The sequence below is a fragment of the Anas platyrhynchos genome, chromosome 5, assembly GCF_047663525.1.
Source record: "Anas platyrhynchos isolate ZD024472 breed Pekin duck chromosome 5, IASCAAS_PekinDuck_T2T, whole genome shotgun sequence".
In the NCBI taxonomy this organism is placed as follows: Eukaryota; Metazoa; Chordata; class Aves; order Anseriformes; family Anatidae; genus Anas; species Anas platyrhynchos.
This window is the reverse complement of record NC_092591.1, coordinates 30,816,272-30,829,170: the sequence shown is the minus strand read 5'-3', so window position 1 is coordinate 30,829,170 and position 12,899 is coordinate 30,816,272. Positions and strand designations below refer to the sequence as shown.

At 45.8% G+C, this 12,899-nt stretch overlaps 2 protein-coding genes across 6 annotated transcripts in view; one reads left to right on the top strand and one right to left on the bottom strand.

The window, feature by feature from the left end:
* Positions 1-6,290, bottom strand: part of DEAF1 (DEAF1 transcription factor) — a 24,543-nt gene extending 18,253 nt beyond the window's left edge. For 3 of the 5 annotated variants that reach the window (XR_011809634.1, XM_072038640.1, XM_072038641.1), the window contains exons 1-7: positions 5,311-6,290; positions 4,106-4,203; positions 3,588-3,716; positions 2,550-2,696; positions 1,561-1,700; positions 1,188-1,253; positions 5-131 (exon numbers count right to left, since the gene is read on the bottom strand). Coding sequence is in view for 4 of the 5 variants with exons in the window: in XM_072038640.1 (XP_071894741.1) it covers positions 5-131; positions 1,188-1,253; positions 1,561-1,700; positions 2,550-2,696; positions 3,588-3,716; positions 4,106-4,203; positions 5,311-6,290 (1,687 nt within the window). In the remaining variant the exon portion in view is untranslated. Of the gene's footprint in view, positions 1-4; positions 132-1,187; positions 1,254-1,560; positions 1,701-2,549; positions 2,697-3,586; positions 3,717-4,105; positions 4,204-5,310 lie in introns of all 5 variants that reach the window. The other 2 variants (XM_072038642.1, XM_027458101.3) reach the window with 2 other exon arrangements.
* TMEM80 (transmembrane protein 80) lies at positions 6,192-12,899 on the top strand. The gene is made up of 5 exons (XM_027458104.3): positions 6,192-6,307; positions 8,871-8,887; positions 10,924-11,017; positions 11,130-11,222; positions 12,585-12,899. The coding sequence occupies exons 1-5, from the start codon at positions 6,289-6,291 to the stop codon at positions 12,788-12,790; spliced, it is 429 nt and encodes a 142-aa protein (XP_027313905.2). The 5' UTR covers positions 6,192-6,288; the 3' UTR covers positions 12,791-12,899.

Here is a 12,899-nt window from a genome sequence, read left to right as displayed (position 1 = left end):
CTACATGTAGTAGCAGCTGTGGCAGGAAGCAGAGTGATATTTTTGGAGGATTCCTTCTTCACAGTATTTGCAGACATTTCACTATCTTTTTTTCGCCGTTTGTACGGTACAAATAGTCGTACAGGGCCACTCTAGGAGAAAAAAAAAAAAAAAGAGGAAAAGACATTAGCTAAGGCATCTCTTTGGGGACTACAGGTTTACTCCAATCTCTCCAGATGCAGCAAAGATCATGCAGTACAAATTCCCATGGTTTGCAACAAATGACCAAAAAACTTCTATGGCAGTAGCTCCAAAGTAAAAAAAAAAACTTCTGTGAATAAAAAAATTGCATTCAGCTCCACGCAGCTGAAGAGGCAGAGATTCAGCCTCTTCCCACCATTACATAAGGAGCAAAACTGGGCAAACAACTGACAACTATCCACAGTGGTGGAAGAAAAGGGAACAAGAGTGAGGAGAAGACACAAAGCAGGTCTAGATAATGAGCAAATGATTCAATTAACACCAGAAAAGTAAAAAGCAGTACTTCAGGTGAAGCTAAATGATTCTGCTTTCATGACTTTAGCGTATGTTTTTTAAAAAAGAAAGCAATTTAATAGGAAAATACAGATCTAACAGGATATGGATAAAAAATAAATAAATAAATAAAATAGTAAATAATAATATATGAATATATAAATAAAATATATAAATAAAATATAAATAAATAAATTGATATATATAATATATATATGAGTAAAGTAATATATATATAAATAAATATATATATTAAAATAATAAATAAATAAAATAATGATAAAATACGGATCTTCCACTACTTCCTCATAAAAACATTTCTTCTAGCTCAAATAATTGTGGAATTTAAGCCAGAAAACACTAATAGCATTGACATCCCCCCAAAGGCATTTTACATAAATATATTATTTAGGAAACAAAAAAAGAAAAAAAGAGAGAAAACCAGCAACAACTATCACCTGGTTAAAGTGAGGGGCAGATATGAACATCAGAGGCTGCAATGCAGCAGCACTAGCAGTTCCCTGTCTTGTTTCTGTATGAAACATGGACAAAGCTTATTGCGACCACAGTACTTGTGAATGTTTCTAGGCCACTCACGACCTGCTCACAGATGGCTGTGGCAGCTTGATTGATGAATTGATTTTAAACTAATGGATATTAAACCTACAACTCACCAGAGTCATGTCATCACAGCAGGCAGCACAAGTACAAGAGGCAGCGTGAGGATTTAAAATCCCATCCTGAAATTGGAAGATTATAAATTCAGTATCAGTCACCAAAACCAGTGAGAGCATGACTGTACTTTGCTTGAAGAGCCAGGCAGCTCCCAGAGAGACATAACCATTCCCCCCTACGTGCCCTAAACAGTAAAAAAAAGACTGTCTCCCCTCAACCAAATCAACACGTTGCTTCTGACTCACCCCACAACACCATCACACACAACTCTGCAGAGGCACCATGCAGAGCTTGGACTGCTGTGCCTGGCAGACTCTGTCCCGAATCTCCCTGCCCCTTCCAGCAGAAAGGAGGAAAGAAATTTAACCTTACATGAATAAGGCACTGCAACGGTCTCCCAGCATAGCGGATGCTCCTCTTCCAGTCTTTGCTGCTGGCTCGTCCTGCCATAGCTTCAAATTCGGTGGGGCTGTACCAGTTGTCCCCTTGCTTAATGCACCTGCCACGGCCTCCTGAATTAAATTAGAAGAAAATAATTGTTAGTAAAGGTCAAGGATTACTCCGCTGTTTTCCTAAAGAAGCAAATACCAAAATTGCTGGACAAAACAGCAGCTAATCTACAGTAACTACCAACTATGCCCATCTGCTGTTTCTCATCACTCTAGGATAACCGTGCCCATTTAATATGCTGGCTGTGACAGTGATCGCACATGTTTAGTGAGTTCCAACTTTGTGCTTCACCAATATTGAAACAGGCTAGAAAAAACCTACTCATCCACAAGAAGGATAAGTCCTTCTTGGATAACCACCATGAATATAAGCCCATCCTTAATTTTCAGTTAAATTTGTAATCCTTTTGGTCATGATGAAAACTGTCTTTCCATGCAGCAAATGCTGTGCAGTGCAGTCAGGCTTGTGGCAATTTCTGCCATCGCTTCTTCAGCTTTCCCACAGAGATAAAAGAGAAGAGAAGGGGCTAAGACAACTTAGGAGTCTTATTAGGATACAAGCTCTCTACTTTCCAATGCAGCAGGGATTCTGCAGAGCTTTGTAGAGACACTGTTTTACTTCGGAAAGGTCCGCAAAAAGAACATTAGAAGAGTCAGGCGACTATCAGGAAGACTCACTGCACAGCAGGCTGCATCTTCACGGATTGAAGAAAAAAGTTAAAAAGCCTCTGAAGAAAGAGCAAGGAAACAAAAGGGCAAAACATGGGAGAATACTCATGGGACTAGGCTGGCTATGAAAATCTCCTTATTTTCTTCATGACTGGTCCTTCAAGGTAATCTGATTAAAAGAAAAGTGCATGAAGTGAAGAAGGAGCCATCGTGTCATACTTCGTCACAAAAGGTCATTTTTACCTGAGCCAAGTCTGTTTTTATACAGAATCCCACTGATATTCCGGCACCTCACTGGGAGCTCGTTGTCATACACGGATGGGTCCCAGTTATACTTGGTTCCAGTTTTCTCTTGGACGGATGTTAAAGGGGTAGGAGGAGATTGCGGTCCTTTGAAAAAAAGAAGAGAAAGGTGACAGCAACCAAAAGGCACAGTGACTATACCTTCACACTGAATTTGGCGAGGCCAACAGTGTCATTTGGTCAGTTCAAGCAGATTACACCTTTCCAAACTGCTGCAAGTAACACAGTGTACAACAAAAAATTAAGGTTGGAAAAGATGCCCGATGTAAACTAGAGCTGTGAGTCTGCCCTGCCAAGCTCAAGAATTCCTCACAGAAGGTAACATTCTGAAAATGGCAGAAAATAAAGCAAACTGCTTGTTAGGAAACAAGCTCTTAACGGTGTGTTAAATGCTCAGCTCATAACCTGCAGCTGTCCGGATCTTACAGTTCCCAAAGGGCAAGACTGTAAAATGTGACTGCCTGCCAAAGGTTTGCCATGCCATCTTGTGGGCAGAAAGGAAACTGACAAGGCAGCTGCGAACAGAAACCTTAACCATGAAGACACCATCTATATTACAATTAAATATCAGCAAAAGGCGTGAATGGACACAAAACTATGTGCAAGAACCCTTTAAAAAGAACCCACGTGCAGAACTATGACACTGATATTTGTATTATCAATATCAGAATGATCGATCTGAATTTGGGGTGGGATGGATGCAATAGCCCAGCAGCAGGGTGAGCTCTTTCCAGAAGCTTACTTGGCAAAGATTAGGGCAATGTATAAGAAAATGAAATACATTTATGAGACCAAAACCAAAGAGTAAATATTCTTCTTCTACTCTCAAGAAACACAAGAAACATTATGTTAAGAGAGGATCAACGGTCCCCTTCATAATATGCCTGATGTTTGTTTTTTTTTTATTATTTCCAGCAACACAATTAAAACGCAACCCCTCTGGGAGAATGACACTTCAAAAACAGATTGCCTTATACCTGGTGTGAGAGGTGCTGATGGTCCCTTCAGCCCCGTGGTTTCCACAATGCTGCCGTCTGTGTGAACGACTATGAGAGTGGCTTTTTCGGTATTCAAGCTGTCCCCAATTTGGAGGGCCGTTCTCCCAGACTATGGAGGAAATAAAAGAGTTTTAAATCATAGAGTTAAAATACCAATGTATTTTAGTATTCCCACAAATCTTCTCAAAGTTACCCTAAGACACTAACAATATGGCAATAACTAGGTTAGTTTTTGAGCTTTAGGCCAAGCAAATTCAAAGCTTACATGTTCTGGGTTGTTCCATTACAGAATGGGTGTATGTGGATAGAAAGGTAAAGAAAAATTCTCCAAGTGATAAGGAAAAAGCTGTATGTATATCAGTGGACGGTTTTGAGCCTTAATGTCTGTACACAGCAATGAAAACACATTTTTGATCTTGTACACAACTGAGCTCTCCATTTACACTAAGAAAGCGTGTGGGACTTCGCTAAGACCCTCAAATCAAAGGTCAGACTCACCAGTACATGTCCTGAAATTGAAGCTGCATTTGCCACAGATGTGGTGAAAACATTGTCTGCGGAGGCACCAACGTTGGCTACTGTTACTGTGGTGACTTCTGAAACATAAACCAGAAATAAATTCTGCTGTGTCCCGGGAGCCCGATTAACAGTTCAACATCAAAAGATATAACTGCATTTCCTTCTTCTTCCATATTGAGCATCTGTTTAATTTTTCATGACAACTTTAAGTCATTATAAATCCAATCACTCTGCTTTTTATTAAGCTTCAGGTTGAACGTAGAATAGTTTGGGTTGGAAGGGAACCATAAGGACCATCTGGTTCCAACACCTCCCACCAGACCAGGTTGCTCACAGCCCCATCCAGCCTGGCCTTGAACACCTCCAGACAACCACTAGGACACCAGCATGCTTTAACCTCCTTGAGAACATAACAGTACCATCAGCATGTGATGCACTAAGTGGAAAAAGAATATTCCCTCTTTACTAAAAAAAAAAAGTGATGTTTTTTTATTAAAAGAGATGACTGGCAAGCATCAAAATAAGGAGAACTGACCATGCCTCCGACATGTTAATTTTTAGGCTGCTGCTTGTTATCTGTATACCTTATCCAGTCAAAAACAGTTAAATGTTAGGCTGTAACTTGGATATGATATATACGATATATACTACATTTGACTGCCTAGCTAAAACCAGGGATTCTTCCATACCTTGCACAGGGTAAAAGTGAAAAACCAACAATGCTGAAGCTCATGTGTACAAGGAGGTAACAATCCAGCACTGTGAGATCTGATACTACCTGCGTTACCAGAGCATGCTTCCAAAATTCAGGATATTTCAGGGCACTTTTAAGGGGGAGATTTGCACATAGGGCCGAAATAATTTTAGACACCAACGGGAGGCTCCCGCTCCCCTCACTTTGTGGGATGAAAACAGTGAAGTCAGTGCTACTTTCTACAAGTCTGGGAGTCAGCACAGCTTTAGCGTGAACCTGGGACATGTTCACCATGTTACTGGGGGCAATAAATGTAATCAACTCTCCTCAGCAACACAACTGCGGACACCACAGCGAGAGAGACGGAGCAGCAGCGCACCCCTCCGCCTCAGCCGCCCGCCCGCCACTCACTGAGGCGCCGCCGGCGGTGCGCGTGTGGGAGGGGGGCGAGTGAGGGGAGCTGCGCATGCGCGCTGCCGCCCGCCCTGACCTGCGAAGGCGGCGGCCTCGTCGGCGCTGGGCAGGGCCCCGGCCGCCATCTCGAGGTGCTGGGCGTCCGCCGCCATCACCGTCACGGCCGTCACCCGCGCCGCCTCTTCCTGCCGCCGCTCCGCCTTCGCCTCCGAGGCCGCGGGCTGCGGCTGCTGCTGTTGCTGTGGCGGCCCCCGCTGTTGTTGTTGTTGATGTTGCTGTTCGGCTCCTTCCCCAGCCGCCGCCGCCACTGCGGCCGCCGCTGCCGCCGCCTCCGCTAAGCCCAGCTGCTTGGCCGCCGAGTCGGCGTCCTCCATGCGGGGCGGCCCGGGAGGGGTTTGGGGGACGGGGGGGGGGGGGAGCGGGACCCAGCCCGCCCGAGCGGCCCCGACCCCCGCCGAGAGGGCCCCGGGGCGGTGGGGGGGGGCCCCCGAGGCCGCTCGGGCGCTCGGCGGCCGAGCGGAGCCGAGAGGAGCCGAGCGGAGCCGAACGCGCCCCCCCCCGGGCGGGCCGAGCGCTTCCGAGGGGGCCCGAAGCGTGCCGAGCGCTGCCGGGCCTCGTCCGATGGCTGCCGAGGCGCGGGGCCCGCGCTGCCTGCCGGCTGGCCAATCCCAGCGCGGGACGCGGCCGAGGCCGCGGCCCGAAGCGATACCTGACAGCTCGGGCCTCCCCGCCCGAGCGCGCCCGAACAGGGCCGAGTCCCCGAGCGGTCCGGCCCGCGGGGTCGAAGAATCCCGAACCCGCTCGAGTCTTTTCCGATCTCGCCCGAAGGCGGCTGGAGGCGGTGGCGAGGAAAGCCGAGCTCTTCCGAACGCTCCTCCGAACGCCTTCGCCGGCCCGAACGGCGGCGCCCGAACGGGCACTGCCCGAAGCCGCCCGAAAGCGACCGAACCGGGCCGAACGCTCCGATCGCAGCCGAAGAGCGAGGGGCGGGGCGGGGCCGCGCGGCGCGGGGGCTGCCGGGACGCTGGAGGACCGCCGGGGGCGGGCGGCCGACATGGCGGCGGCCAGGCGAGGTGAGCGGAGCGGGGCCTCCGCCGCTCGGGGTCGACCCCCGGCCCCTTTCCACACGGGGACAGTGCCCGGTGCCTTTCCTACTCCTCCCGGTGTTGTTAAGGCCGCGGGAGGGGGGCCTGGCGGAGGGAGGGCTCTCCTAGCCCCAGGCCGTGTCGCGACAGTTACGACATGGCGCCGCGGGAGGGGGGGGGGGGGCAGGGGGCACAACAGCAGCCTGAAGGAGAATTCTGTCTTGCGATCATCGCACCGGGCGGTTTTACCTGCAGCTGGGGCTGCCTGCGTGCCCTTAATACAGTTATGGCACTAAAAACAAACAAAAAACAGACAAACAGAAAACACATTTTTTTTTCTTTTTTAAAGAAAATTGATTGTATTCTGTCTCCAGTAAGGAGGTGACCTGGGGGGAAGTCTCGGGCTGCAACCCCTGCTCGTCCCAGGTACCCAAAGAGTTTAGGTTCATTAAAGCGCTTACAGGAGGGCTGTGTAAGTGCTTTAATGGGAACCTGCACTGGAGACAATTGGTGCTACGCCCGGTTTTCTTTTGGACCCTACAAGTTTTAGGATAGGCAGAAATGAGGTGCCAGCCCGCGTGCAGCAGAAGGCACTGTTCAGGGTCTCACAAATGCAGAATGCCCATGTTGCTGCTGCAAGTCTGTGCGCTTCGTGTAAATGCTTTAAAGGTCCTGTTTTGCTTCTTCTTGGGTGCCAGAACTCTCACGTTCGATTTCAAAATGCCCCGGCAGCAATGCAGGCTTCATTAGTCCTAGCAGCGACATGGGCTCGGGTTGTTGGGGTTAGCAACCCACAGTTTTAATTCGAATATATGATTTTAGTTATGTATTCAATAATTATTACTAAAGCGCCGTATCGCTTTCACGTTGTGAGCTTTCGGTGTTTGACCTGTGTGAAATGTCCTCCACCCCTCACGGGGAGGCAGCATATTCTAAACAACAGTGCCTGCAAACCTGTGCGTGGAACAGATGCAAGAATGTGCTCGGTGCCCTCTGGTGGAAAAAGATCTTACAATGTACAAATAAACGCGGGGAGCTGCCATTAGGGAATTCAAAATGTTTCAGGTCGCCCATACGATAAAACCGCACTGCTGCAATTATCCCCCCTGGCATCCCACAGGGCTGATGAGTGGGTGATGATACGTTGGTACGCCTCGTATTTGGTTATGTTTGCTGCTCCTTAGGCAGAGCTCCATCTCTGGACGCCGCTTGTAGAACGATAACATGCCTGCACACGTAGCTGTGGTGTTTCACCTTAACACCCCGCTTCACAGCTGAGAATAACTGGAAGGTGGAGACATCTCCTTAGTCCTGAGCAAGGCAGGAAATGCACGGTCCTGATACAAGGCATTGCTTTCATGTGAGGGCTTCTCTGGGATGTAAATGTGAGCACACATTTAGCCATTAGTCACGGCAAAACAAGACATGTAATAAAACCTTTAACTACAATCCACAAAAAGAAAGAAAGCATTTATCAAAACGCTTTTTGGCCAAGTGAAGGGACCAGTCTGGTAGGAGCCTATGCTCCCTTCACAGAAAACGGAGCGGAGATGCAGCGTGCCCAAAGGCATTTCAAGTCATAGACAGTATGAATCACCTAAAATTGCTTGCCTATTTCCACTGTGTTCCCAAATTGGATAGCTTAATTGGGTGCCTAAAGTTAGTGGGGATTAATTTGGGCCCAAGTGCATAAAGCTATGAGGTGACGGGGACATTAACCTCACAAAGCCCAGGGATGGAGGTGGTGAGGTGAGCACGTCCTGCTGACACGATGATGATGAGATGCCTTTGCCAAGACAGGTGGCATGGCCTTCCACAGGAGGTTTTGCTCTCCCTGAAGCAGGGATTGTAACTTTTCCTTTCTTCCTGCCTCTGAAACAGGCTGAGAGTGTTGGGAGTTACTGAAGAAGTATTTAAATAGGTTGTTGCCATCATGTTGCAAGAGAATTTTGTTTGGGGTTTTGGATAGAAAAGAGTAAAAGGATCCGTTAACTTGTATTTTGTGTCGGGTCTGTGGGTGATCAGAGCACGAGGGTTTTACATGGAACGGCTGCTTTTGAAGCAAACTGGCTTGGAAGGATGTTCTTCTAGAGAAAGGAGGGAGCCCTGTGTTCTGTGCTACCTCTCACAATTTAAAAGCAAATGTTACGTTCTGGTTCCTTTGCATGTTTCCCTTGTTCCTGCATAGTTAGAGGGGATGAAGTGTCATCTGCTGGGAAAGGACAGGATGAACGAGTTCTGTGTACTCCTTTACATCTTGAAAGAGCCGCGTATCTTGGTGAAAGTGACTTTTCACAGCAGGGATTTCCCCTGATTAATTTAGAGTTCAGGTATTTGAAAAAGTTACTTTTGGAACCTGAACTGCATGATCTGAGGAAAAAAAAAAAAAGTCTTCCAAGTCTTCCAGTGAACTGAGAGGTAAAAACTTCTACAAGCACGCTTAGCCTCGCTAGTAACATCAGTGGTTTGAATGTTGCTGCAGTGCTTTTGGTAAATATTGAGACTGATTTTATGCTCTTTTTTTTTCTTTTTTTTTCTTTTCAACGGAAAGGAGGAACTTCGTCAGTTGTATCCTTTTTGTACCGTTCATCCCTCACATGCAGGAATCTTCAAGAAAATCAGCAGCAAAAGTTTCACCTCTTCCTGCCTAATAAATCTGCACAATGTGATTTTAGTGTTATTCTGCGAGTCTCCCATCATCAGCACCATCAGTATGAAGCTAAACTGATAAGACACTTCTTCCAAGGGAAGGTGGTTTTTGGAGCTGGGGCTTTTTGCTGAGATTTTGTCCCATTCCTGCACAATCCCCTCTAACCTATCCCCCAGTCTTGACAGAGGGCTGGCAGACATTTTCTGATCACATAACTGCTCACTGACTTAAGAAGCAAGGCTAAAAATTGGATTTGTGGGTTCACAGACACAAGTCCCATGCAGCACACCTCACAGACAGCTGACAAGAGGCAGTAAAAGCAGCTTTCAGTAGTACTTCCTCTTCTTTCTTATTAATTCTCCCAACCTTTTCTCTTGCCAAGATCTAAGTAACCTCCTAAGAAGAGACACCCTTCTCTTCAGAGATTTCCATGCTTAGAACCCACCTAGTAATTTTTTGCTCCACCCTCCTTCAACTGGAAAAACACAAAAACCTGGTTCTGTTTTAATAAGATGAGATTCTCTGGGAACTGGAATACATCTGCTGCGTGTGGGTGGGTGCTGCCTTCAAAAACCGGATGGGTCGTTCCCGTAGAGGATGCCTGGGATGAAATCCCTGCTTAGACAGTCTCAGGGTATTTGAGAAGGGCTAGGGAGAGAGGAGGGGATGAAGAATGCCCTGAGTGTAGAAAGACAGCTGGAAATAATGAAACCTGCACTGATGCCTTCCTTGTATAAATTGCATTGTATTATTTAAGACTAAGAAAAGCATCTGGTGCAATTTACTTATCAGAAATACCTCTGAATGGCCAGACTTTCTAGACTCCTTGAGCCACATTCCAGCTTCTCTATGTGGTGGTGAGCCCCAGGATGTCCTTCCTGTATTATGTATTGCATTAATAACATGGTGCTGTGCCTCGGGAGAAAATGATTGTCAGTGTGAGGTGCCTGCTATATAGGAGTTGTACTGACCGTGGGGGTGAGTGGGCGGGCTCTCGAAGGCATCTGTTAGTTATCTCGTATAACCCAGGCATTTAAATGCTTTTGTAGTCAGAGGGAGAGGTGGGATGGTAATTTAGCCCACTGCAATCAGGAGCTGCTTGGTTATGAAGTTGCTCATCTCGGCTGTCTCCAGGGGGAGCCCGGGTGATTAATTCAGACCAGAGGCATAACTTTCTGATGGTTATCATCTTAGGATGGCTGCAGGTGAGATGGATCTGTCCCGAGCCTGTAAGTAACTCTTCCCTATTTGTACCTCAGTGCTTGCCGTGTTCCCTGCCTTTCAGAGGCATTCCGAGGGTGTGTTAAGGATTGGGGAGGTCTCAAATACCTTGGCAGTGGATCCACATGGATATAAATAACTAGAGCTAACTATCGCCTTATGCTAGACAACAGTTTGTTTTATGAGCAGCGAGTTAAGGAAGTCTATTGTACAAATCTACATCTCAAAGTTGAGCTTATGGCCTTTCTCAGGCACACAACAAAGGCTGAGCTCAGCTCTCAGACTTTCCATCGTGCGGGCAGTAACAGGGCTTGTCTGCTTCACAGAGCCACCTATTTTCAAAACGTAGAGGAATTTGATACATTGGAGTCTGCCAACCGTCTGTCAGCTTGGTTTGAGCTGACTACCAGGTATAGAAGTCTGGGGAAATGTACACACACACACACACACAGCTCATTTCCTTAAGCTAACAAATAACCCACTACAAACCAAATTAAAAAATAAAAAATAAAAAAGGAACAAAAACCAAGCCTGAAACAGCAAGCTGTTGTCCTAGCTCCTGGCATTTGTGATCTCAAGTTACTTTCTGAAACCTGCCCAATATGCCAGTCATAGTTGATTCATTTAGTATAACAAGGCACAGCAGTTTGTTTTGAGGTTACTTAGGAAGTGGTTATTTTATGAAATGGATCCCACCTCATTACTATGAGAAATCCTTAACAGCAGTTATCAGCTCTCATCTGTTCCTTTACAGATTCTACTTTATATAAATGGGTTTTATTACATCTTTTACTTCTTGGCGACTCTCGCCATGATTTTTTATAAACGTAAGTTGCATGCTTTCTAACCAGAATTAGGCTGCATGGTTATGTGTTGCGTGTGTTTTGTCGGTATCCCCACCGTATTCTTCTGTCTTATTTATGCTGTGCTATTTTCCAGGTCAAGTTTTCAGTTATCCGGACAATTTTTTGGCTCCTGATCTCACCCTGCTTTTCATTATGGCCATTCTGGAAGCACTCCGATTATACTTGGGTATGTCATGTTATCACTGTGCCTTTTCAGTGGAATGTAGTCTCTAACCATTAATCATTCTGAAACCAAGCGTGTGTCAGAATGTGCCGATGTAGCAGAAAAGCAGTTTTTTGGGGACTTGTTCATTTATGTCATTAAACTTTATCTGACTGATCAATATATTTGGCCAGAGGGTCAAATAGAATTTTCTCTCCTACGATGCATGATCTATAAGGCCATTGGAAAACAAAGCAGGGTTGTCAGAAAGCAGTATAACTGGGACAGCAGGAATGCTGCTGTGCTGTTTACAAGTGAGCGTGACTTGTGAGAGTGAACATGTTGAAACAGAGATTTCCATTCACCGAGGCGATACAGCTCCTTTCAGCTGCTCCAGCAATGTACGAAAGTAGCCAAATGGAAGGAGCCTTGTGGAGCAGGTAATGCTAAGGATGTCCCTGAGCAGCCTACTGGGACTAAAGCTTTTCCTTTCAATCCTTCTAAAGACACACATCAGCTCCAACATCTTCCTTTCACTATGCCTGAACAGCATAAAGAACCCATTTGGAATCCTACTGACCACTCACCAGAGCGAGCTGTAATTTCATAAAGTCCTTTTTTTTTTTTTTTAAGCAAGGTTTACAATTAAAGTGTTAAAATAGTAATATTTAAATTTGTGCTAGATATATCTAAGACGTTTACACAAGGTGGGTCTCTGTTGAATTCTAATGAGTTGCTGTAGGGGTGAATTTTTAGCCTTAAAGCACTCTGCATATATTTGCTTGGAGCAGTTGGATAAATAAAAAAACAAATTTCAAGTTTCATGTAGTTAAAATCTACCAAGACGAGCTCAGAAATAAGATGCAAGAAAAAATAAGTGCAGCTTCCTCATAATGATAGTAATTTGCAGTAGGAATAGATTACTAGGGAATATAAAAGATTCTCTGTTGCATAAGATTTTAAAATCAGTATTGGATATCCTTAAGTGTGCCCCACAGTCACCAAGTTGTCAGGCTAGGTGTGGGGCTGGAGGGGCACTGGGGGGAAAATTTGGTGCTAGATCAAGAAGAGGGTCAGACTGAGCAATCAGAATAGCTGCAGCTTCAGAACTGATTATTGTAGTAAGAAAAGGTTGGTGTCTTGACTCTGAGTGTCAACTGGTTGCTCTTTATTTAGCTTAACTTCAGTCAGCAAGAAATTGATTGTCCATTGGCGTTTGGGTTGGTTCTTAGATGTACTGAGACTGCCTTCGTTCAGGCCAGTATTTCTTTATACTCTGAACTGTAAGAAATAGAGCCCTTTTCGAACAGGAAAACTCCAGACATGGGGCTTGAGACGTCGTCATGAGAAATCAAAGATTCATACCAGCTTTTTGTTTCCTTCAAGGTTCAAAGGGAAACCTGACAGAAGAAGAGGCTCCATTAGGGCTCAGTCTTGTGATAACAGTCGGGAGTGTGATTCTGTCTGTGTACTTCCTGGTATGGCAAACTTACGTGCTGAAAGCAGATGTCATTATAAACGCCGTTCTTCTCTTCATATATGGGCTTGAGTCAGTACTACAGGTCCTGGCTATTGCTGCCTTTGTTGGCTAAAACCCAGCTGTGTGGCACAGCAGGTTTGCAACACATTTCTTCCTTTAAAGAGTGCTTTTTACATTTCAAAGATTTGGTTCTTTTGCATATAAAAAATCTGTAAAGCTTT

Coding starts and splice junctions, on each gene's coding strand:
- TMEM80 (XM_027458104.3), top strand. Junction 11,018..11,129: donor CGCCATGATTTTTTATAAAC/GTAAGTTGCATG, acceptor GCTATTTTCCAG/GTCAAGTTTTCAGTTATCCG. Junction 11,223..12,584: donor AGCACTCCGATTATACTTGG/GTATGTCATGTT, acceptor GTTTCCTTCAAG/GTTCAAAGGGAAACCTGACA.